The sequence below is a fragment of the Lampris incognitus genome, chromosome 14 (genome assembly GCF_029633865.1).
Source record: "Lampris incognitus isolate fLamInc1 chromosome 14, fLamInc1.hap2, whole genome shotgun sequence".
Taxonomy (NCBI): Eukaryota; Metazoa; Chordata; class Actinopteri; order Lampriformes; family Lampridae; genus Lampris; species Lampris incognitus.
Window position 1 is genome coordinate 8,904,777 of NC_079224.1, and position 23,594 is coordinate 8,928,370.

The following is a 23,594-nucleotide window of genomic DNA, read 5'->3' on the forward strand; positions in this document are numbered from 1 at the left end:
GTGCAGTGACCAGGACATATACCCACACCCGGCTCCCCACCTACAGAAACGGCCAACTGGGTCTGTAGTGTCTGTAGGGACGCCCAACCAAGCCGGAGGTAACACAGGGATTCGTACCGCTGATGCCCATGTTGGTAGGCAACGGAATAGACCGCTACGCCACCCGGATGCCCCAGAGATAGTTTTTTTTTTAAAGGTTATTTTTTACCTTTATTAAATAGTGAGGCAAACAGGGAATGTGGGAGAGAGACTGGTATGGCATGCAGCAAAGGTTGCCGGCTGGAATCAAACCGGCGACAGTTGCAACCATGTGGCACACGCTGTAACCATTGCGCTACGGAGGCGCTCCCAGCTATGGAGGCGCTCCGGATTCATAGGTTTTAACAGAGGAGAGAGGTTATGGTAGCTTCCCACCTTGATGATCATCTCAAAGGTGAACACTCCGGTGAAGACGTAATCAAAATAACGCAGCACCTGAGAAAACCATGCAACAAACGAAGTTATGACTTTTGTAACAATGTAACTTACTGATGTTGTTTTAAAACTTTTATTCGTGCATTTTACTGAGTGTGTATTCTTTTTTCTTTTTTTTTGGCAATAACCTAAATACACACTGACACAGCTACACACTCGTACCTGGGAACCAGTCAGTGCGATCATTCTTCCTTAAATGTCTTGTTCAAGGGCACCCTGACATCGATGGTTAAAGGAATAGTTTGGGGTTGTTTTTTTTTTTTTTTTTTAGTCTATCCATATTTTATACTCACGGCTCATGTAGTACATGGCTTGGTTTCATTTTCATAGACGTCCATCCTTCTGTTCATACTGGATACACAGCTTCAGTTTGTCATCTACAGTTTAATGCAATTAATGGGGGTCAAATCCACAATCCTCCTTCAGTGTAAAAAAAAAACAAAAAAAAACACTCCGCAGTTCAACTAAAGCTAACGTGATGCTACAGGAGTCTACCGTAGTGAACTTGAGTGATCATTTTAAGAACTTATAGTTGTCTTTTTACGGCTGGTTTTGGTCGTTAGCCACTGTGTAACTTTCTGCAACACAGCCTAGCAATTGCCAGTAGGAGTCGCCTCACCACGGAACAGCAAAGCAAACACTAAGAGAGAATTTAGCGATAAAAACAACTTAATTTTTGAAATCAAAATTAAATTGTCCTTCGTTGATTATATTGAACTGTAGATGGCAAGCTGTGTGTATGAACTGTGTGTATGAAGAAAAAGATGGCTGACCATGCAAATTAAATGTACTGCTGTACTACATGAGCAGTGAGTGTAAAATAGGGATGGACTTCAAAAATTTCAAACTGTTCCTTTAAGGGGGGGACAGAGAAATATCAGTGCACTTTACCTGCCAACATTTTCCCAACAATACTTATGATATGAGCCACTGAACAAAAGGCAGGATTGGGTTTGTAATCTCAGGCCTCATCATGATCCACTTCTCATCTGTGGTACACACATTTCTACATCCAAGTTACAACCAAAATAAGTGAAAGCTTGTAAGTTTAAGTGATAAGCTATCACTTAAGTTATCAAGATAAATGATAGCTTAATAATGCCAGTGCCAGGTAAGGCGTATTATGATTTCACCTTGTTCCTGTCTGAGTTGGTGCACACAGGATCCTCAGCAGCGAGTGCAATGCTGCTGGCCACAATTACCAGGAGGATGGTCATCTCAAAATAGCGCAGGGTAACCACATAGTGGCAGATCCTCCTGATGCTGCGGTTTAACAAAGTGAAAAATGTTAACTGTTGGCTGATGACACAAATCTTTTGCACTTGTCATGTATGTGTTTGCATACAAATGTGGATAGCACTTTGAATCCTTTTCTGGGACAAAAGATTAAGAAAACCTTAAAAAAAAAAAAGTGAGCAAAAACGTAATCTATCTGGTCATCGATGACCAGTCGAGTTCACGTCTCAAGGTTTGCGGAACGCTTACGGATTGGAGGCTTTGAAAATGAACATGCTGTCTGGAGCCACAGGTTTGGGAGGAATGGGTATTTCCTCCTCCTCTGTCTCCTCCTCTTTCTCTCTCTGCTCTGACTGGAAGACCTCCAACTCTTTGCTGTTCACTAAAAATAAGGATAAAGGTGTGAGAAGAAAATGGTTTTTGTTGCTTTACGACACTTGGATGGAACTCACTAGCATTAAAAAGACAAACATGAATCACCGCCATGATTAATTCATCAGGAAACACTAGAATTGTGGCACACTGTCAAATGTCAGGGACACCCACGCAGTACCACAGAGTGATATTGACACTTATTCATATGGTACAAAGTAGCAGTGAAAGAACCAACAGATGCTGATGTGAGACGTGGTTCCCGAAAGTCGGTGAAGTCTTGCCTGTCATGGGGGTGAGCTCGAGCAGGGGCTGCGCCGACATTTCGATGATGACATCTGCCTCTGGGTTCAACTTGTCACATGTCAGAGAAGCCGGGTGGTTCTCGGCGTCAAACAACCCGACAGAGTACTCGGTGGCTTCTACGGCGGGCTCCACCGCAAGGTTCTGGCACAAGGGATCATACTGGTCATTCGGCCCAACTTCGTCCTGTTCGGCCCAGGTGCAGTCCAGCAGGGCTGGGGGTAGTGATTCGGGGAGCTGGCTGCATTTGGGAGGATCCGGAATTTCTGCGCCGGGGACACTGACTCTATAATAGGAGAGGTGATATAATATAATTCACTTTAAAGGATAATTCAGTTTCGTTACAACCTGGGTCTTTTTTTGGGGGGGGGGGTTCCCCCCCCTTTTCTCCCCAATTGTACTTGGCAAATTACCCCACTCTTCCGAGCCGTCCCGGTCACTGCTTCACCCCCTCTGCTGATCCGGTGAGGGCTGCAGACTAACACATGCCTCCTCCAAAACGTACATGTGGTGTGGTGTTTACTTCAAATATATGGTTTAGATAATTGGGTTAAACTGGACTTGCTGAACTATGTCTCACGCTCATGCCGAGTTGCCTTGTAAGATGCCATTGTAAACCTCAGTGCAGTGGTGGTCCCCTAGCTAAAATCTCCACAATGAAGCCCTTGAGAATTGAGAAATTATATCATAATCAATATACATGGCAAAACCCATGAAAATATGACCCAGGTTATAAAAAGATGGAATTATCCCTTGGGTCAGTGGAACAATTTATGTCTAAACATTTTGGTGCGAGCTTTTCTATGATTTTCTAGTAGAGAGCATCTGCAAAGAATATCTAAGTTGGCAAGTAATTAAGGGATTAGGTACTGATGGGCACCTTCCTGCACAGAGTGCAAAAAGCAAGAACAGTTTCACATATAAGAAAAACCCGCACATATCTTGTTTGTACTGTACAGTACTTACACTTTTTATACTGCATTGATGAGTAACATATTGCACACATCTCACAGAATATAATAATATAACGTGACTCCTCAGTAATGAACGCATGTAGATGGCCCTACCTTCCATGATCCTCCCCAACCTCTGCGTATGGGTTGATGATGCAGGTGCCGCCGTCATCTGTTACTGAGCCTCCCTCAACTTGTATGGTCTCCTTCTCCTCTCTCTCCTCCGTCTCCTCCCTTTCGTCCAATATCTTCCTGTCCTGGCTTACTGATCGTCTCAATCTCGTCACTTCCTGAGGAGACTGCATGCAGTCCAGACTCTTAACCTCGGTACGAGCTTGACGGTGCCGGTGGCGCCTGTGCCGTGCCCCCTCATCCGGACCTGGGCCGGACCTAAACTTGCGGGCGACTCTGTGCCTACCCCCACCCGTCGATCGGTGGTTGGCCCCACCCGTTCTCTCCTCAGCAAGTGTGAGAAGAGGCAAAGGTTCAGCTTCTGGGGGTTCAGGCATGGGGATGGCGACGGACATGGGGGGCTCCGGCAGCGGCATACCCACAGACATGGGTGACTCAGGCAGGTGCGCTGGGCTGGCCTCTGGGGAAAGCGCGGGGACGTGGTGGGTACTGGTGGGGGTCTCGACGGTGTCCTCAGTGGGGTTACTGAACAACTCCTCTCGGCTCGCCATCTGACGACGCTTGCGCAGCTGGTTGGCCCTCTGCTCCCACACTGACATGTTAACCTTTCTCCTCCGTTCACGGCGGGCGGCGAAGGCATTGTTGCCATTTAGGGGCTGCTCATCTGCACCCCCTGCTCCAGCTTCTGGCTCCTCCGGGAAAGTCGGGCGGCCTCGGTGGATGGCCCGTTTGCGGTATAGGTAGGGTCTTCTCCTTCCCCTGAGGGGCACAATAGATCTGGCATCACTAGGGGGCAGCAATTGACCCATATCTGATGTAATTAAAAACACCAAACATCAAAGCTATTGTGCACAAGGCATACCACTCAGAGGAAATATCAAAAGAATCGAAAAATTGCAAGACACAGCAATTTTCCAGAAATTAACAAAACTGGGTGATTATCAAGATGAATTAACTCTTTGGGAAAATGCAGCAAAACATGAATATTGAATAATTCAAACTTAAAAATACAAAGCCATCCAAAATTCAAAAATTAATTAATTAATTAATTAATAAAAACACAAGAAAGCCACAAAAACAAAAAAAGGGAAAGTGATGGCTTCAAGTACAAAATATTGTGACATCTAGAAAATAACTTCTCTAACCCAGTAAGGAAAATCAAGGGAGAGATTTGGCGTGACGGGGATGCAGACAGCTTTACTTACTGGTATTCAGACTCTTTTGTGGTCCATGTAATCGATGAATGATTATTTGAAAACAAGACATTAGTGTTTGCCAACATACACCAAACAGTTGTTGTGACACAGTCCAAAATAGATGTAGGCCTAGCATACAGGTAAAAGCTGACTTAACGTCAGTTGGTTTATTGGAGTTGAAACTAAAGACCGTTGAGATGCTTTTATTGATGTATGCTTTCAGTCTTCCTGTGGTTGCAGAGCCTCCTGAAGAAGGCATTGGTAAAGCCTCTTGCTTAAGGATATGTGTCAGGCAGCAAGGCCTGATTAATCAATAAATGTGTATATTTTTATAGTCTAATCATCCTGGTTCTGATCCATTTAAATGCTAGCAAAATGTCGTACAAAACAAAATTTTGGTCAGTGCCACGTAACAGGTATAAAACAACAAGACAACATGATGGAGGCAGCATTACACTGTAATAAGTACAAAAAATCGCAGCCCGATAGCAGTGTCACATACAAGACTAACATTTAAATATGTAACGAACGAATGGTACATTTAATGTCCCAGCTAGAGAGTCAAGGGAACACAGAATCTGTCCAACAAGGCCATCATGACTGGGAATTCATAATCGTTAAAACCTTGGCCAAAGTCTGACACGTAGCAAAAAAGGTGCCTTTGCTTGGTAAAGAATACACATCTCTGAAAAATACCACCCCACTCCCCTTCTTCTGCTGAATCATTACCATCCATCCATTATCCAAACCGCTTATCCTGCTCTCAGGGTCGCGGAGATGCTGGAGCCTATCCCAGCAGTCATTGGGTGACAGGCGAGGAGACAACCTGGACAGGCCACCAGGCCATCACAGGGTTGACACACACACGTTCACACCTAGGGACAATTTAGTACGATCAATTCACCTGACCGACATGTCTTTGGACTGTGGGAGGAAACCGGAGCCCCCGGAGGAAACCCACACAGACACGGGGAGAACATGCAAACTCCACACAGAGGATGACCCCCAAAGTTGGACTACCCCAGGGCTCAAACCCAGGACCTTCTTGCTGTGAGCCGACCACGCTAACCACCGTGCTGCCCCTGAATCATTACAACCTGTGAAAATCCAAGACAGTTGCACCACGCAGCATGTAGGCCATTGTAAGGAGGAGGGACATCAGCGAGGAGCTACTTCAACATCATATGATGCTACCGACATCAATTTCATATTCCAAACCACTGGACAGTACCATTAAATAAGGGGTTGCACTGTTGTTGAAGCAATCTGCAGCGGACCATGCTTTTTTTTTTTTAAAGGTGCAAACAGTACACATTTGTATAGTCACAACAATGTTTGACATGCCTTTCTAACTTCGCATTCAGCATGCAACTGAAAAAGAGGTGCAGAGGAACCTATCAAGCAGTCTCCAAGAACACCTCCATCTAGTTCTCAGAGTCCACAATCAATCCATGCCGATGTTATGGAGCTACTGAGTGAATAGGATTAACAGCATTGATTTTTGTTGAGCTCCTCTCCACTGACAAAGGGGACTGTGATGATCAAAGAGAAGACCAGTACCACTTTTACTGCAGCTTAGTCCATAGCTTTAAGTACATCTTGGATTTTACAAACTGCTCAGACCATAAAGAGACAAGAATTTTTGGAAAATCACCATCTGATGTGTTAGTTGCATTCAAATGCAGTGATTGAATGTGTTAGATGAGAGAGCTGGTTTTGGAAAATTTACATGCATTTGGAGAGACACTAAGAACCACTTTAGGGCTTTGAATGCTCCGGGTAACCCATTCCATAGTTGTCATGGTGCAAACAGATGACTTACTCAGACAACAAGCCATCTCTGCCTCTGGCATATCTCTGGTTGAAAAATTCCTCTTCCTCCTCTTCATCCTTGCAGAAACAAAATGCCGCAAATTTAGTGAATTCCCAGCGTGCCGAAGTGCAGTGAGGCCAAATGTATTATTCAATAAAATAATGTAGGCGTAACTAAATTTGACAAAGTATTCAAGACCAACTATTGCGGAGGAAGAAATATTCCAGATACCTTAGTCAGTTCCTGTGCGTTTGCCAGATTGTCAACAGCGATGGCCAAAAAGACATTGAGCAGAGTGTCTTTCAACAAAACAGTTAAGAACAAATTGAACAAAACTCCAAAGTCCTTCAAGGTTACGATTCAAGCTTCCCTTGTGAGCATCCTGATTGAAAACACTTGCTTATAGTCACACATTTGGTACTTACCTGATATGATCAATCGTGTCATGTCAATAATAATGATAATGGATTACATTCATATAGTGTTTATATAGCGCTTTATCTTGACACCCAAAGCACTTCACATGGAATGGGGGAAACTCACCTCAACCAACACCAATGTGTAGCACTACCTGGGTGATGCACGGCAGCCATTTTGCACCAGAACGCTCACCACACATCAGCTTGAGGTGGAGAGGGAGGAATCATTGAGCCAGTTACACAGGGGAATGATTAAGTGGTCAGGTGGAGAGAGCCAGATTGGGAATTTTGCCAGGATACCGGGGGACCCCCTACTCTATGCGATAAGTGCCATGAGATCTTTAATGACTACAGTGAGTCAGGACCTCGGTTTAACTTCACATCTGAAGGATGGTATCTCCTACAGCACAGTGTCCTGCCACTGCACTGGGGCGTTGGGATTTTTTTTTACATTTTTTTTTAATCAGGACCAGAGGGAAGACTGCCCTCTACTGGCCCACCAACACCACTTCCAGCAGAACTTGGGAGGTTTCCCATCCAAGTACTACTAGCCAAGCCCATACCTGCTAAGCGTCCGTCATTCGGCAGAACCAGGGTACAAGTTGGTTTGGCTGCTGGCAAACCCTTAAGACTGTTTACTTTGAATCAAGTGGGAGCAATGTGTATACCTATCTATGACAGTGCCAGAGCTCTATGAAAGGACTTGATCTGGGGGAAAGCAAGGATACAGTTTCCAAATAGGGTAAGGACTATGAAGTAGATAGAGGACCACATGCCATACTGCACACCCCCCTGGGATCGAATACCATTGTACATCACCTCGTTCCAGTCCTCACCAGTAAGAATCTGCAGGCAAATGAGTCAAAACTTCAGCACAACTGGTTATAATGCTTAAAACTGACTCGACAGGCAAATGCCCTAAAAACACATCGGCCGGGAAAGACATATATTTCGAGTCTGACAAAACCTGCTATCTATATGTCACACCAAAGAAATTCTACAACGCTAATAGAGACATGATTTAATAACAATAATCAAAATATTATTTTACAGTGTAGATGGGCTTTCTAATGGATCTGATGTGGATGTTTTGTTGCAGGCTTCAACAAGCCAGGTCTCACATCCTTTCATGTTTTACTTGTCTGATATTCATGTGCGTATGTGTGCACGGATGTGTGGGTTGATATAGCAGAGGCAGGGGGTGGAGAGAGAGAGAGAGTAAGCAGTGTTGTTTAATCTGTGCCTGGGGTGAGAAATATCCCAGGGTGCAATGTGTCATGGAGAGAAGGCTGGAGTGAGAGGGGTCTGTGGGAGCCAAACCTGAAACACTGTCATGATGGCAGCTGGAAACGTGTCAAAGTTGGTGGGAGTGTAATCTTCAAAGATGAACCTAGAGGAAGGCAAAGAAAGAAAACAAGGGCAAGTTATGACCAGGCGAAGGAGAAGAAGGAGGAAGAGGAGGAGGAGGAATATGCAGGGCTATTTTCATCCAGACATGTCATTGCCTTCCTTCTTCATCACACAATCCATTGAAGGTTTAAGTTTGAGTTTCTGGTCTATAAATATAATTTAAAAAAGACCACGGTGCCTATTTGGGGATATACATTAAAAAAAAAGAAGTAAATCAGCACCATAATTCAAAGAACAGAAAGGGTGTATTGCAAAATGACCAACCAGAGATCTGTCCTTTTTTTAAAAAATTTAACCCCCCCCCCTTTTTCTCCCCAATTGTATTCGGCCAATTACCCCTCTCTTCCGAGCCGTCCCGGTCACTGCTCCACCTCCTCTGCCGATCCAGGGACGGCTACAGACTACCACATGCCTCCTCCGATACATGTGGAGTCGCCAGCCGCTTCTTTTCACCTGACAATGAGGAGTTTCAACCAGGCGGACGTAGCGCGTGGGAAGATCACACTATTCCCCCCAGTCCCCCCCCCCAAACAGGGCCCCGACTGACCAGAGGAGGTGCTAGTGCAGTGACCAGGACACATACCCACATCTGGCTTCCCACTCGCAGACACAGCCAATTGTGTCTGTAGGGACGCCCAACCAAGCTGGAGGCAACACGAGGATTCGAACCGGCGATCCCCGTGTTGGTAGGCAACGAAATAGACTGTTACGCTACCCGGACACCCCCAGAGATCTGTCCTTGGCTGCTTAACACTGACACAACGAAGCATCTTGGTTTTGTATTTACTATGAAGGCAAAACATTTGAAAAGATTTCCTCACCTGCCTCCAAAAAGCTGCATACCCAGTAGAGCGAACACAACGATAAAGAGGAAGAGAAGAAAAAGCAGGCTGATGATGGACTTCATGGAGCTCATGAGGGACACGACCAGGTTTCTGAGCGATGCCCAGTACCTAAGCGGAGAGAAATTTCACCTTTTTTGACTGTATCTAAACAATTAGGGCCAGAATCTCTTTTTCAAGACACGCTGCTGGAATAAACTCTATATCACAAAATCAAGCCCAAGATTCATTTACCCGTAATCACAATACTTACATGATAACAGCATAGTTCAGCCACTCACTTGGTGATTTTGAAGATCCTTAGGAGTCTCAGTGCCCTTAGCACGCTGATACCAAAGGACATCCCTGGCCGGAAGAAGCCCCACACCACCTCAAAGATGCTGCCGATAATGACCTGCACAGGCCCCATATGACAAGAAACACTCCAACAATGTATTAAAAATAAATAAAAAAATAAATAAATCATGATTCTATTTAGACACACAATGTGTAACCTAGCTTTATCAGGTGACTGTGTTACAATTCCCTCTCCTACTTCCCAATTACCCAGAGTCCTCACTCCACATCAGAAATTCCAATTTTGGATTTATGATAGGAAACAGTATTCCCCTGGGCCATAGTCCACATATCCATCCTACTGTGGAGAGGAACTAGGAGATGGATGAGCTCACCCCGCAGTCAAAGCAGTTGAACGATGAATGGAAGTACAGTCGGAAACCCAGTCCGTACATCTTCAAGAACATCTCGGCCAAAAACAGCCCCAGGAAAACAAACTCTGCGTAGTCTGGAGAAGACGGCACAAAGGGAATCGCATCAAAGTAAAAAGACAGCTACACATATCGACCAAAACAGTATAAATATATATTAATTTTTTTTCAGACGTTATGAAATGTATAGACAGCACAAATACACCAGTAAATACACAGTTTTTATTCCTAGACAGATAAATAGACAAACTGAATTAACACTGAAATCCTGCTGTACTAAATTGCTGAATTCATTTATTTATTCTCTACATCTGTTAAATCAGTCATAAGAGGTTGGAGCCTATTCCAGCAGGTATTTGGTACACAGGGGCAAGACGCCCAGGACAAGGTGTCAGTCAGACACTTTCCACCTTCACATTCACATTCATGGACAATTCAAAGTCTCCATTTAACCCAACCTACACACCTTCAGATGGTGAGAGGACACTGGAGCACCTGCTGGAAACCTATGCAAACTATGAGGACTGTTGCTGAATCAGTCATACTAAATTGCCCCTAGGAATGTGTGTGTGTGTGTGTGTGTGTGTGAGTGTGTGTGTGTGTGTGTGTGTGTCTCGGCCCTGTGTGATGGCCTGGCGGCCTGTCCAGGGTGTCTCCACGCCTGCCACCCAATGACTGCTGGGATAGTCTCCAGCTGAGAGCAGGATTAGCGGTTGGGATAATGGATGGATGGATAAATTAATCCAAGTCAGAGAGATATTTAGCAATGTGTAGGGGTCATTCTACAGATGACAAACACTTATATACCAAAACACTTTCTATGACTCAGTTCAGGACTGAAACCCACAGAGGAAGATGGAGAGCCAGTCGGGCTGGTTGTGGTGGACGATGGCCACGCAGATGGTGTTCAGAGCCACCAGGCTGAGAACGGTCCAGTAGAAGGTGTCGGTCTTCACCATGCGGCGGATGGAGATGCGCAACATGCGCTCCTTGCGTCGCAGGTAGGCAGCAGGGCCGCGCCGGCCGCTACGGAAGTTCACCCTCGATCGAGACATGCCTTGGCGGGGAGAGTGAGAGAGACGGACAAAGTGAGAGCGAGCGAGAGAGAAAAGAGAGCGCGAGAGAGAAGAGAGAGACAGAGGAGAGACAGAAAAATGAGCGAGAGAGAGAGAAGAGAGACAGAATAATGAGTGATAGAGAGAAGAGAGAGACAAATGAGAGAACGAGAAGAGAGCGAGAGAGAGAAAAATGAGAGCAAGAGAGAAATCGGAGCAAGAGCTAGAGAAGAGAGACAGAGAGCGAGAGATAGAGAGAAGTGTGTGAGAGAGAGAGAGTGAGTGTGAGACAGAAAAATGAGAGAGAGAGAAGAGAGAGAGAGGGAGAGCAACAGAGAGACCAACCCAGTAGGCAGATGGCAGAACAAAGAGGAAGAGGTCTGAGGTGAAAGACAGTGAGCTGCAGTACTGTTGTGACTCACCTGCAGTACACACATCTCCATACTTGTCCTCCCCAGGTCCTGATCTGCGGGCACCAGTCTTCTTACTGGTGGCTCTCTTCAGCACTAAAACACATTACACATATGTGTGACATAACACTTATGGCACTGCTGTTATACCTGTACTGGTACTTACTGTACATCATGTCCCTGCTGTTATACGCAGCACATTTTGCCACAATTACTGTTAGGCCTACATATTGTACATTATTACAGACATACTACTGTTTATAGTGTGGGCAGGCATGTCACGGTTATACTATATTGCACCTTTGTCACTGTACCGTCATGTACCATACATTCTGCATCTTTTTTTGTTCATACTGCGCATAATTTCTGTAACATTTGCATTTTGTTACACATTACACACTTTCGTGACTTTGCAGTTGTGCACTATGCATTTTGCACGGGTCCACATTGTCCATATGATTGTCATTATATTTATACTTTTTCTCCATACTGGTTTGTGTATACAGTATCTTTTTTTCCTTGGAGAATATTTTCATCCTTATCTATTTTCATTTTGTGCCATTTCTATAACTGCTGGCTGTTTCTCGTGGCTGCTGGGACAACTTCATATCCCCCCGGGGACAGATAAAGTTTTATCTGGTCTTACCTATCATCTCTTTTGGGGGGGGGGGTTGTATTTGGCCAATTACCCCACTGTACCGAGCCGTCCCGGTCGCTGCTCCACCCCCGCCGATCCAGGGAGGGCTGCAGACTACCACATGCCTCCTCCCATACATGTGGAGTCGCCAGCCGCTTCTTTTCACCTGACAGTGAGGGGTTTCACCAGGGGGGCGTAGCGCGTGGGAGGATCGCGCTACCCCCTCCCAGTTCCCCCTGAACAGGCGCCCCGACCTACAAGAGGAGGCGCTAATGCAGCGACCAGCACACACACCCACATCCGGCTTCCCACCCGCAGACAGGCTAATTGTGTCTGTAGGGACGCCCAGCCAAGCCGGATGTGACGCGGGGATTCGAACCGGCGATCCTCATGTTGGTAGGCAACGGAACAGACCGACACGCCACCCGGACGCCCAGGTATATATATATAAAAAAACTTGAAAGAAACATTTCTTACAATTCAAAACTCCCCACCTGCTACTGTCCCGGGAGCGGGTCGCGACCGGCGGAGGCCGGCCGTTTGACGCCAGAAACGAGAGTCCGCTCGGGGCTCGCCTCGCCGCCTCGCCGGGTAAGCGAAAAGACGATGGGAGCCTTTCGCCTTATTGTTTTTGTATCGTTTTTCTTTTTCTTCGACGCGTCGCCGTCCCTTGCGTCGGATTTACACGTTAAAGCCACGGTTACGAGGGTGACCACGCGAAAGCGTTAAGCGAAAACAACGCACGCAACGTTTACGCGATCCAACAAAATGGCGACGGCGGCGCTGTTCTCTCTCGGGCCGACGCACCACCGAAAACGCGCAGTGTCCTGGAGCGTCGCGCGAAGTAGTCCCTCCGTTCGTTAGTGCGAACCATCGTATGTACATCTCGTCTCATCTTCAGCCGCTTCTCCGGGGTCGGGTCGTGGTGGCAGCAAGCTAAGTAGGGGCACTCCTGGCGTCCCTCTCCCCAGCAACGCCCTCCAGCTCCTCCTGGGGGATCCCAAGGTGTTCCCAGGCCGGATCGGACATGTAGTCCCTCCAGCGAGTTCTGGGTCTACCCCAGGGTGCCCGGAATCCTCCAAAGGAAGGTGCCCAGGAGGCGTCCTAATCAGATGCCCGAACCACCTCAAATGGCTCCTTTCGGCGCGAAGGAGCAGCGGCTCTACTCCGAGCTCCCTCCGGAAGTCCGAGCTCCTCACCCCGTCTCTAAGGCTGAGCCCAGACGGAGGAAACTCATTTCAGCGATCTCACCCTTTCGGTGTAAAATAACAAGGCTTTACAGAGGCCGGTTCGTATCTGGGGCGTTCGTAACCCGGGACTCCCTGTATGAAGGGGCCGAGAGAGGACTGTTTTCGTGAAGGTGTTTGTCTCTGAGCAATGAAACCGGTTGGAGTCCACCCATCACCTGTTACGGCTGTAATACCGACATGTGGTCAAAGGGAGCAAAAAATGAAGTCCGTTTAAATATGATGAGATATTTACACGGTGCACCTGCTCTTCGTAAGAGGTTGACGAATTATTGATATATGTATTAATCACAGGTTTAGTCCAGTGTACACATTGAAAACTACCTCTGGTGTATCTCTATTCTGCTGTAACCGGTTACTTTCTTGCCCGGTGCGGGATTCGATACGGGGTGTGCTGCACCACAAGGCGACATCACTAACCGCTCGGCTAAAGGGTCAGACCCGTTAGCTAGGTGCTAACGTGTCTTATTAGTAGTTTACACTGCCATATATCAAATTATGAATGGTACATCTCTAAGAACAAATGAGTAAAAGAAGTACAACTCAAATTGCAAAAGTCTAAATGACTCGTTCTTCAAGCCAATGTCTATTATGCCATGTATGTGTCATGGTTTTGTGGTCTGGGTTTCCAAGGCTCTCCTGGGGCCTAATGTGTCAGTCGTTACTATGGGCAAATTTGTGTGTACACACCCACGGAATTTTTCTAGCCCTCAAGTTTGACAGTCAGCAACAAAGCATGATGGTTATTTGTAATTCTATTGTCTACCTCTTGCAATGAGCAATCACCCCGGCCTGCAAAGACATCAGCGTTAGCCAATCGGTGTCTCTGAGACAAACTTCAGGGCTAAAAAAATCCCATGGGTGTGTACGCACAAATTTGCCCATAGTAACGATTGATACATGAAGCCCCTCTTCCCCATTCCCTGTTTGTCTCTCCAGCAGTTGTATATTCCCCCTGGTTGCCCCAGCTCATTGTCGGATTATAAATGTTACCCTGTGTTAGCTTACGTTGAATGAATGATTTTATTTCGAACATGTTAAGATAACAAAATAAAATATAGGCAAGAATACAAAACAAATGGAAATAACAGAACATATTTTGCAAGCTCTCTGTAACAACACAAGTAATAACTGGTCCATGTTCGAAAAGGTCGTAGGATGAAGTAAAGAACTTTTCTGGTCTTGCCCCCTTTTTTATACATTATCAATCAAATCAAAACAAAACTTTCAAAACAAAACAAAGGTGAAAAAGGAAAAACCAATGCATAGAAATCAAAATGAAACGGCACAAGTCAAACAAGGCACCTTACATGTCATGTCATGTTATTCCAGTCAACCTCTCTGTTCATCCATCCTACACCTTTATTCAATATGTAATTTTTAAAGAGTTGTTTAAACTTACTTAATGATTTACACATCTTCACTTCTTTTCTACAGTTGTTCCATAGATTAACTCCTTTGATGGATACACAATGAAGTTTTGCATTTGTCCTCACTAGTTGTTTTTTCAGTATACATATTCTTCTGTGATTGTGTTTACTTTCCCTCATCTGGACCAACTTTTGGACACTGTTTGGTAGCTGCTGATGTTTTATTCTGTACATGATCTGAGTTGTTTTGAAGTCAACCAAATCCTTAACTGTTAGTGCGTTCAGTTTGATAAAGAGTTGGTTTGTAGGCTCTCTGTAAGTGGTTTTGTTTACAATTCTTACGACTCGTTTTTGAAGGATTGAGCTTGGATCTGTGTTTGTGTTGTATGTGTTCCCCCACACCTCCACACCGGAGGTGACGTATGGAAGTATGAAGGAGCAGTACAAGGCGTGTATGCTGGTTGATGCAGGAGATTTTTGACTTTATATAATATTGCAATTGACTTTGATATTTTTTGCTTTAATATACTTTATATGTGGCTTCCAACATAATTTATTGTCGATTATTACTAAAAGAAATTTGACGTCTTGACACTTTTTCGATTTCTACATCATTTATCATGAGCTTCTTGTTTGAGTTTGTTGACCAATTCCCAAATATTATACATTTTGTTTTAAATTTAGCGTTAGTTTATTTTAATCAAACCACCTCTTTAGTTGGCCGGGTGCTTCATGCCTTCCTTGCTGTTTGTCCCTGTCGCTCCAGTTTTTCCAAGTTCTTTGGCAAATCCCAGCCTGTCTCCGCTGTCTGCGTTTGGGCCCTGTTCTTGCTGCCGGCGTGACAGTGTGCAGTTAGTCTTATCACTAATGACTTTAAATAAAGAAGACACTTGGGCTTAACAACGGAACTCAAGGACCCTGGCCTCTCCTCCTCTGAGAAGAGGTGGATTATCCTGGCCACCACAGCTGCCAAACATACACTGCTGAGACACTGGAAGAGAGCATACCCCCCCTCCCTATGAAGAGTGGGCTACAAATATGGCTCAGCTGGCTAGCTATGAGGGGGTCTCCTACTCTCTTTTGGACAAGATGGACCAATTTCAGCTTACCTGGGGCCCGTTTGTGGCTTGGTCAACAAGGACATATAAGTGGAAATGTGTATTGAATGCTGTATGCGGTGTTGTTACTGAATTTTGAGGGGTAATTTTATTTTAGTTCTTTTGTTTTTATTTTTATTATTTTTCTTTCCTGTCTTTCTCTTTGAAAAATGTTAATAAAATTGTTCACTGCAATAAATAAACAAAGCAGACACACAGGGTAAAGGAAACCTGAGGGGGATGAGATTAACTGACATTCATTCATGTTCAGTTTCTTCCCCGTGTGTTGGTGCCTACCTGTACCTTTATACATTTGTGCTCGTTACGTGGGAAGGTGTTCTGCAATGTTCAGTAAACTACCCCATAACTGGTATTGCCTCACACATGGCTGAACCTACTAGCAAAAAATGAGTACTAAGTACACAGTCGGTAAGTTCAAAACTTTGTCAGGACTCAAACTAAAAACTGTGCGTACAACTCCAGCATGTGTGTCCTTACCGTCTAAAGCCGATCTCCCAGAATTCTTATTTTCCTCTGCAAGCATAACCTCCTCTGTAATAAAAGTACGAGATTTGAGGTTTTATATATATACATAAAATACATTCAAAGCATGGATGGATACAAACTTTTTAAGTTTCGCAGAACTGAGCTTAAGCTGGTATAGCTGGTGCTCTAAGTGGAAATCTTAATTAGCCCAAAGTCGTTCACCGCACGCAGCCGAGCTTGAGGGGCCTGAATAACCTTCTTCAAACACGGAGCACCTATAGGCCACAATGACTAACGCACCACTCGCTCAGTCTCCCTTCTTGTCCATTTTCTTTCGTTGCATCGCTCTCCCACACTCATCCACACGGACGGAAGCATTGACATGTATAGACGCTCTTGCGTTGCACTCTCTTTTGCACACAAACGCGCACAATTCGAACACGCGCACACACACACTTACTCACGCGCATGCACGGGGACACACACACGCAGAAACATTTGAGTCTGAGTCAGTCTCACCTTTCCCTCACCCTCTACTTGCGTAGGAGACGAACAGTGTAGATTGCCATTACAGCACTGCTCAACAAAGCTCCTCTGGAGCCGCAAACTCAGAAAGTGTCTGCAGCCTGGCAGTCTCATTTTAAAAGCCGCTCACGGGGAGGCCAACTATTTGGTTGGTGGATCGTTTTAATCATACTTAAATCTTTTCTTTTTTGTACCCAGTGACTTTTGCAATCTTGTAAGGGCTGACATTTCTGGTGCATACTTATTTTGAAACACTCTTTGTATGTAGAAATACGAGCCATGTTAGTGGGCTAGCTAGCAACAAATGCCAGAAAAATCATGAGTGACATACAAAGTAACCTCTTAATAAGGCAACTCAACTGAAATCAGTGCACTGAAGGATTTTGTTTTTTTTGGGGGGAGGGGGGTACCCCGCTTCCGGCCAATTTCCCTATCTCTTCCACGCCATCCCGGTCGCTGCTCCACCTCCACCCCCTCTGCCGATCCGGGGAGGGCTGCAGACTACCACGTGCCTCCTCCGATACATGTGGAGTCGCCGGCCGCTTCTTTTCACCCGACAGTGAGGAGTTTCACCGGGCGGATGTAGCGCGTGGGAGGATCACGCTATTCCCCCCAGTCCCTCCCCCCCTAACAGGCGCCCCGACCGACCAGAGGAGGCGCTAGTACAGCGGCCGGGACACATACCCACAGACACGGCCAATTGTGTCTGTAGGGACGCCGGACGGGGATTCGAACTGATGATCCCCATACAGGAATTCTTCTTATTGATTTATATTTTTTAGTTTGCTTGACTTTCATGTATTTTTTTTCCAGTCAGTGCTGCCAACAAACTTGATCGTGGTTAATTAAAAGAAAAAAGGAACAGTCTTGTAATGCCTACCGGCACAGAGAGGGGCTAGTGAACACACTTGTGAGCTAGCCGTGCCCACAAGTACCTAAATAACCTGTGCTGTGTTGTGCTAAGTAAGTGTGAGATGTTGTCCAGTACCTGCCCTGTCTATCCAGGCTCGATAGCCGTTCAGTTCTCGTTCCACCTGCTGCTGGCGCCGCAGCTTCATGAAGGCCCGTCTGTTCTCCACCCGCTCTCTCTCCTTGGCAAACTCCCTACAGAGAGAAGAGCAGCGGAGGAAGGACGACTGCTTCGTCAGTCAGTAAGACAGACGCCCATATGTATTACTACAGTATACATACACAAATGTCTATGTGCATGAACACACACACACACACACAGAGTCTCATACTCACCCAGAGAGGACTCCCAAAACCAAGTTCAGTACAAAGAAGGAGCCTATGATGATGAGAGGGATGAAGTACATCCAGTTCCATGCAGGACCCAAAGCGTCATTGGTCTGAACATACAAATACATTTTTAAAAAAAAGAAAAAAGAAAATTCAACTTTGTTTTTGGACCCCACCCCCCCCCCATTTTCTCCCATCACCCAGGTGGGTGCTACACATTGGTGACGGTTGACCTGAGTTTCCCCTCTTTCTGTGAAGCACTTCGGTTGTCTAGATAAAGCGCTATATAAATGTAATATATTATCATTATTAACTGTCTCCGGCCAATTACCCCACCCTTCCGAGCCGCCCCGGTCGCTGCTCCACCCTCTCTGCCGGTCCGGGGAGGGCTGCAGACTACCACATGCCTCCTCCGATATATGTGGAGTCGCCAGCCGCTTCTTTTCCCCTGACAGTGAGGAGTTTCCCCAGGGGGACGTAGCACGTGGGAGAATCACGCTATTTCCTCCCAGTTCTCCCTTTCTCCTGAACAGGCACCCCAACCGACCAGAGGAGGCGCTAGTGCAGCGACCAGCACACACCCACATCCGGCTTCCCACCCGCAGACACGGCCAATTGTGTCTGTAGGGACGCCCGACCAAGCTGGAGGTCACACGGGGATTCGAACCGCCGATCCTCGTGTTGGCAGGCAACGGACTAGACCGCCACGCCGCCCGGACACACCGACTTCTTTTGTCTTCATATTTTAGAGCATTGGCAGCTGTTTGGAGCTGTTCAATGAACAGCAATCATTTTCCAATTAAGGTGTAAAACAGAAGAGCCCTGCTATGACTTGGTTATTATTGGATGTGATTGCCATTAGAAATTAATTCAACCGGAAATAACCATTACGTCACACAAATAACAAAATAACGAAGCAATTTTTGGAGACTTCATTTTTTTTTTTTTTCAATCCTTTTTTTTAAGAAACAACTTTGCAGAAACCAAGGCCCGGCCCTCCACTTCCACGCTGCACCTGTTACGCGGAGCAACTCACGTTGTACAGGACAGCCGTCCATCCCTCCATGGTGATGCACTGGAAAACGGTGAGCACGGCAAACAGGATGTTGTCGAACTGGGTGATTCCGTCGTTGGGCCCGATCCAGGTGTCATTGCAGTCGTACCTCTCCGGACACTTCCTCACCCCGCAGGCGAAGGCCACCTCCGAGGAGTCGACTGTCTCGTTCTCTACCCACGGGGAAAAAGCACAGAAGTGGTACAGTTCTCTGTCGCTGGATAAAGTGGTATACCGTTCAGACGAATATATTCAGACGCCGGCGTGTTTGCCTGTAAAGCAAGTTGACAGGAAGATCATCCGTCTACAGGAAGACCCTATTTCCATCCTCCACGTCAGCAAGCGTTGACCCCGCTGCAGGGTCCTTACACGAGAGACTGAATCCATGTTGCTAACAGGGGAACTGTTACAGGCGTGTGCGCTGACCTCCTTGTTGAAGGTACAGAAAATATGACTGTATTCCTCTGATAGGTCTGATTCAATCGCACAGGTCCGATTCAATTGATCGGTCAGAGGAAATCCAGCACAGCTGGTCCCCCATTACACTGGTTTGGGAATTATTCAATCTACTACTACTACTACTTTGGGCTGCTCCCATTAGGGGTCACCATAGCGGACCATCTGTTTCCGTCTCTTCCTGTCCTCTGCATCTTCCTCTGTCACACCAGCCACCTGCATGTCCTCCCTCACCACATCCATAAACCTCCTCTTTGGCCTTCCTCTTCTCCTCTTCCCTGGCAGCTCCATATTCAGCATCCTTCTCCCAGTATACCCAGCATCTCTCCTCCACACATGTACAAACCATCTCAATCTTGCCTCTCTTGCTTTGTCTCCAAACCGTCCAACCTGAGCGGTCTCTCTAATATACTCGTTCCTAATCCTGTCCTTCTTCGTCACTCCCAGTGAAAATCTTAGCATCTCGGTTTGGGAATTGTCCGATGCTGTATTTCAATTGCGTTTAAATAATTTGTTGCACATTGGGGAACGACAGTGAAACGTGTTAATACCATGGCCTGACTGGTGTGATTACAGAGTAGTTGGAGGTTAATTAAGTGGTGAATGAATCAGCCGGCATGGTGCAACAACTCTAATAATACCTCATGGGCATGTTGCAACCACATTATATGAAACCCCACAGTTGGCTGAAACAAAAACATTGACAGCCCTCTGATGGGGATAGTGAGTAACTGGTTGTCTTGGTAAACCAGTAGTATCGAATTGTAAATAATGAAAATGACGATGTTTTCTTGTTCGGGGAAGATGGGAGAAAGGTTCCATCAAAAGGGGTGGCATCATGACAGAAGAGGGTTCAGCTCAATAATAAACTTAGTATTAATGGAGTACTTAATTGAACCTGTAGGGGAATTGTCTTTTCACCTTTCTTCAGCAGAGAAGTCAGAGTACAGGGTCTGTTAAGAGAGAGCGCTCTTCAAGCGCCGTCAGTTCAGTTTTCCCAAGGACACTTCCAACAGGGCAGATGTTTGCCCTCACAGCAGTGCAAGGGATTTCAGGAATCGGGAACACTTTGTCATTTCATTTCATGTACACAACAAGTACATGAAATGAAACGACATATCGTTTCCCCCCAGCCCACAGCAGTGCAACACAACGACAAAAACACATATCCAAGAACTACAAGAACACATATTTCCAAACTAACACATACATCCAAACTAAACAACAACAAAAAATCACTGTCCAGGAGAACGAACGCCAGCTGATGACTGCCGGTCTGCATGGGCTAGCAGTTAGCTTAGCCTGCCCCGCTTCCACGTCCTGTCAGACCGCCCTTGGTGTTACATCTTTGGGCGTGGCTCCAGGCAGGGCCGTGGTCCCTGGGCCCACAGGATGCAGCAGACCAAGCTCTCCCTGCCGACCCAGCGCCAGCTCTCCCAGCCACCAAATGAAGACAAACTTAGATGCAGATGTGGACAAAGACACTGCGTGGACGGTACTGGGTGAGGCCGCTGCAATTCTGAATTCACGCCGCCTTTCGTTATTTACACCTTTCGCATAAATTTGCTCTTTAGTAAGGGCATTAACAACGGGGCTTCCCTGCTGCCACAATATCAGAGAACAATGATAAAACTGACGGGCAGAGGTTCCCATAATCTCCAATGAAAGACCCATTCTAGAGACCTAAAACTTGCCTCCAATTACAGGAAGCAAGATAAACAGGTTTGAATAGAAAGGTAGTGAATAGACAGTACATTTTCTGATATCTGTAATTTTTTGGATGCCCCAACTAGAAATTTTTGCTGCTATTGTTGCATTGTTTGCTTAAAGGTCTTGGGGCATGTGGCATCAAACAGTACTCCTGTGCTTTCGAATATTTGAATGCAGACATTTAGAGAGTGAGGGCAATGTATGTTATTTCATTTATTTCAATCAGTATCATTCAGCAACCCCTGCCACAGCAGCTGGATAGCTCAGTAGGTAAGAACACCTGCTTTCCCACCAGAGATCGGGGATTCAAGCCCCGGTTGGGATGAGTCTCCATTAAGAGTCCATGGCTTCCTCTCCTAACGCTATACAAGCCAACCAACTCAGATATGAGTGAGCGTAACACGAATAGAGTCATACCAGCTCGAATATCACCCGGGTCAACAAGGTGTGTCGAAGCTGCCCGGCTGGGGGAGCTGGCACTGGATCAGCTGAGGGAGCCTGGTCTGCTGCGTCAGGTGGGCCCAAGGACCACGGCCCTGCGCAGAGCTGCGCCAAAAGAGGAAACACCGAGGGCGGTCTGACAGGACACAGAAGTGGGGCAGGCTAAGCTAACTGCTAGCCCATGCAGACCGGCAGTTCTGACAGTCATCCTGTCTGGCGTTCGATTTCTGGCCAGTGAAATTTTTGGACTGTGTTGCACTGAATGGACTGTGTTTTTGTACGTTTTGTGTGGTGTTGTTCGTGGGAGGTTTTGGATATGTGCTTTTATCTTTTGTGTTGCACTGCTGTGGGCTGGGAGAAATGAAATGTCCTCTCTTTTGCCTACACAAGTACATGAATGAAATGACAATGCATTTGTCCTGATTCCTGATTCTGTGTATTACAAAAAAAAGAACTGAAATGCCAAGTTCAGATTTTTAAGTACACTAATCTGCATCCTAGTGCCCAGGCAGCTAGAATATTGCGTTTTGCACCGGAATGGGCCTTTATGTGAATGTCAGCAGCATCCGTGGCTCCTACCCATGATGTTCTCCGACGGCAGGCAGGTCTGGTGAAGCTTTCCACTGTAGAACTCCAGACCGATGATGGCAAACATGAGGATGGCGAAGAACAGAAGAAGGCCAATCTGGAGCAGTGGGATCATGGCCTTCATGATGGACTTCAGCACTATCTGCAAGCCTGGGGTTATTCACAAAAGAAGGACATTACTTTAAGTCACTGGTCTACAGTGTAGAGGGCCATAGAGCTGCAAAATATTATTGAAGCAGCGATCCGCCATCAGAGCTTAGCAATTGTCTTTACTTTTTCCGACATCCGACAATCGACTAGGGGCAACGGAGAGCCAGGTTTGATGAAAAGTACAATAGAAAATGCTAGATTGGAAAAAAAAAAGTCATGGCTAAAGGAAATGAAATTGTGAGGTGTCCTTGAGGAATCTGTACACATTATCCCAAGAGATTGAAAGGTGACGTAGTTTTTTATTCCCAAACCCAAACATGACTTGAGAAGTGCCTTACACTGAAAGAAAAACTATTTCCTGACTTCAGTAACTACTCTTTATTTTATTTTATTCCCCCCCCCCTTTATTTTTCTCCCCAATTGTATCCGGCCAATTACCCCACTCTTCGCTGCTCCACCCCTTCTGTTGAGCCGGGGAGGGCTGCAGACTACCACGTGCCTCCTCCAATACACGTGGAGTCGCCAGCCGCTTCTTTTCACCTGGCAGTGAGGAGTTTCACCAGGGGGACGTAGCGCGTGGGAGGATCACACTGTTCCCCCTCCGCTCCCCGAGCAGGCATCCCGACCGACCAGAGGAGGCGCCAGTGCAGCGACCAACATACCCACATCGAGCTTCCCACCCGCGGACACGGCCAATTGTGTCTGTAGGGACGCCCGACCAAGCCGGAGGTAACACTGGGATTCGAACCGACGACCCCCGTGTTGGTAGGCAACGGAATAGACCGCTACACTACCCGGACGCCCAGTAATTACTTTTTGAAAGAGCTGCCCTAGTTCAGCTTCTCTCAGCTCATCTTTTCCCCCCCTGACACTCGTGAAGTCATCAAACAAATGCATTTACATACAGCCAATCAGATCAAATCATGAAAATATGAAACCCCGCCCACCCTCAACACCAACCCTTGCTTGTACTTATCACTCAAAGCTCAGCTCATGAATATTAATGAGGACAAGACCGCTAACTCGGTTCGTGAGACAATTGAGAACAGTTATGGATGATAAAGGTATAAAAAAAACATAAAAAGTCATTTACGAATAAAAAGATTGTTTCATAGTGTTTTATTATGCCATGTTCGCGGTTTTTAGACATGAAAAGTTGAATCTGACTGCTGATTTAGAAACCAGTGACAGCCACACGTATATATCTTTAGTTTATATCTGTAGTTTATATATATACATATGTATATATATATATATGTGTGTGTGTGTATA

General features: G+C 46.1%; 1 protein-coding gene across 1 annotated transcript in view; it reads right to left on the reverse strand.

Annotated features, from left to right (window-relative positions):
• The window catches only part of LOC130123915 (voltage-dependent R-type calcium channel subunit alpha-1E-like), a 63,921-nt gene that overhangs the window by 21,132 nt on the left and 19,195 nt on the right, over nucleotides 1-23,594 (reverse strand). Inside the window, exons 5-23 of the mRNA XM_056293245.1 lie at nucleotides 22,164-22,322; nucleotides 18,960-19,150; nucleotides 17,930-18,033; nucleotides 17,673-17,788; nucleotides 16,172-16,225; nucleotides 11,335-11,418; nucleotides 10,705-10,914; nucleotides 9,822-9,934; nucleotides 9,432-9,544; nucleotides 9,130-9,261; nucleotides 8,219-8,288; nucleotides 7,627-7,744; nucleotides 6,711-6,778; nucleotides 6,489-6,556; nucleotides 3,453-4,229; nucleotides 2,367-2,671; nucleotides 1,960-2,092; nucleotides 1,608-1,737; nucleotides 415-474 (exon numbers count right to left, since the gene is read on the reverse strand). Of these exons, the coding sequence (XP_056149220.1) occupies nucleotides 415-474; nucleotides 1,608-1,737; nucleotides 1,960-2,092; nucleotides 2,367-2,671; nucleotides 3,453-4,229; nucleotides 6,489-6,556; nucleotides 6,711-6,778; nucleotides 7,627-7,744; nucleotides 8,219-8,288; nucleotides 9,130-9,261; nucleotides 9,432-9,544; nucleotides 9,822-9,934; nucleotides 10,705-10,914; nucleotides 11,335-11,418; nucleotides 16,172-16,225; nucleotides 17,673-17,788; nucleotides 17,930-18,033; nucleotides 18,960-19,150; nucleotides 22,164-22,322 (3,005 nt within the window). The remainder of the gene's footprint in view (nucleotides 1-414; nucleotides 475-1,607; nucleotides 1,738-1,959; nucleotides 2,093-2,366; nucleotides 2,672-3,452; nucleotides 4,230-6,488; nucleotides 6,557-6,710; nucleotides 6,779-7,626; nucleotides 7,745-8,218; nucleotides 8,289-9,129; nucleotides 9,262-9,431; nucleotides 9,545-9,821; nucleotides 9,935-10,704; nucleotides 10,915-11,334; nucleotides 11,419-16,171; nucleotides 16,226-17,672; nucleotides 17,789-17,929; nucleotides 18,034-18,959; nucleotides 19,151-22,163; nucleotides 22,323-23,594) is intronic.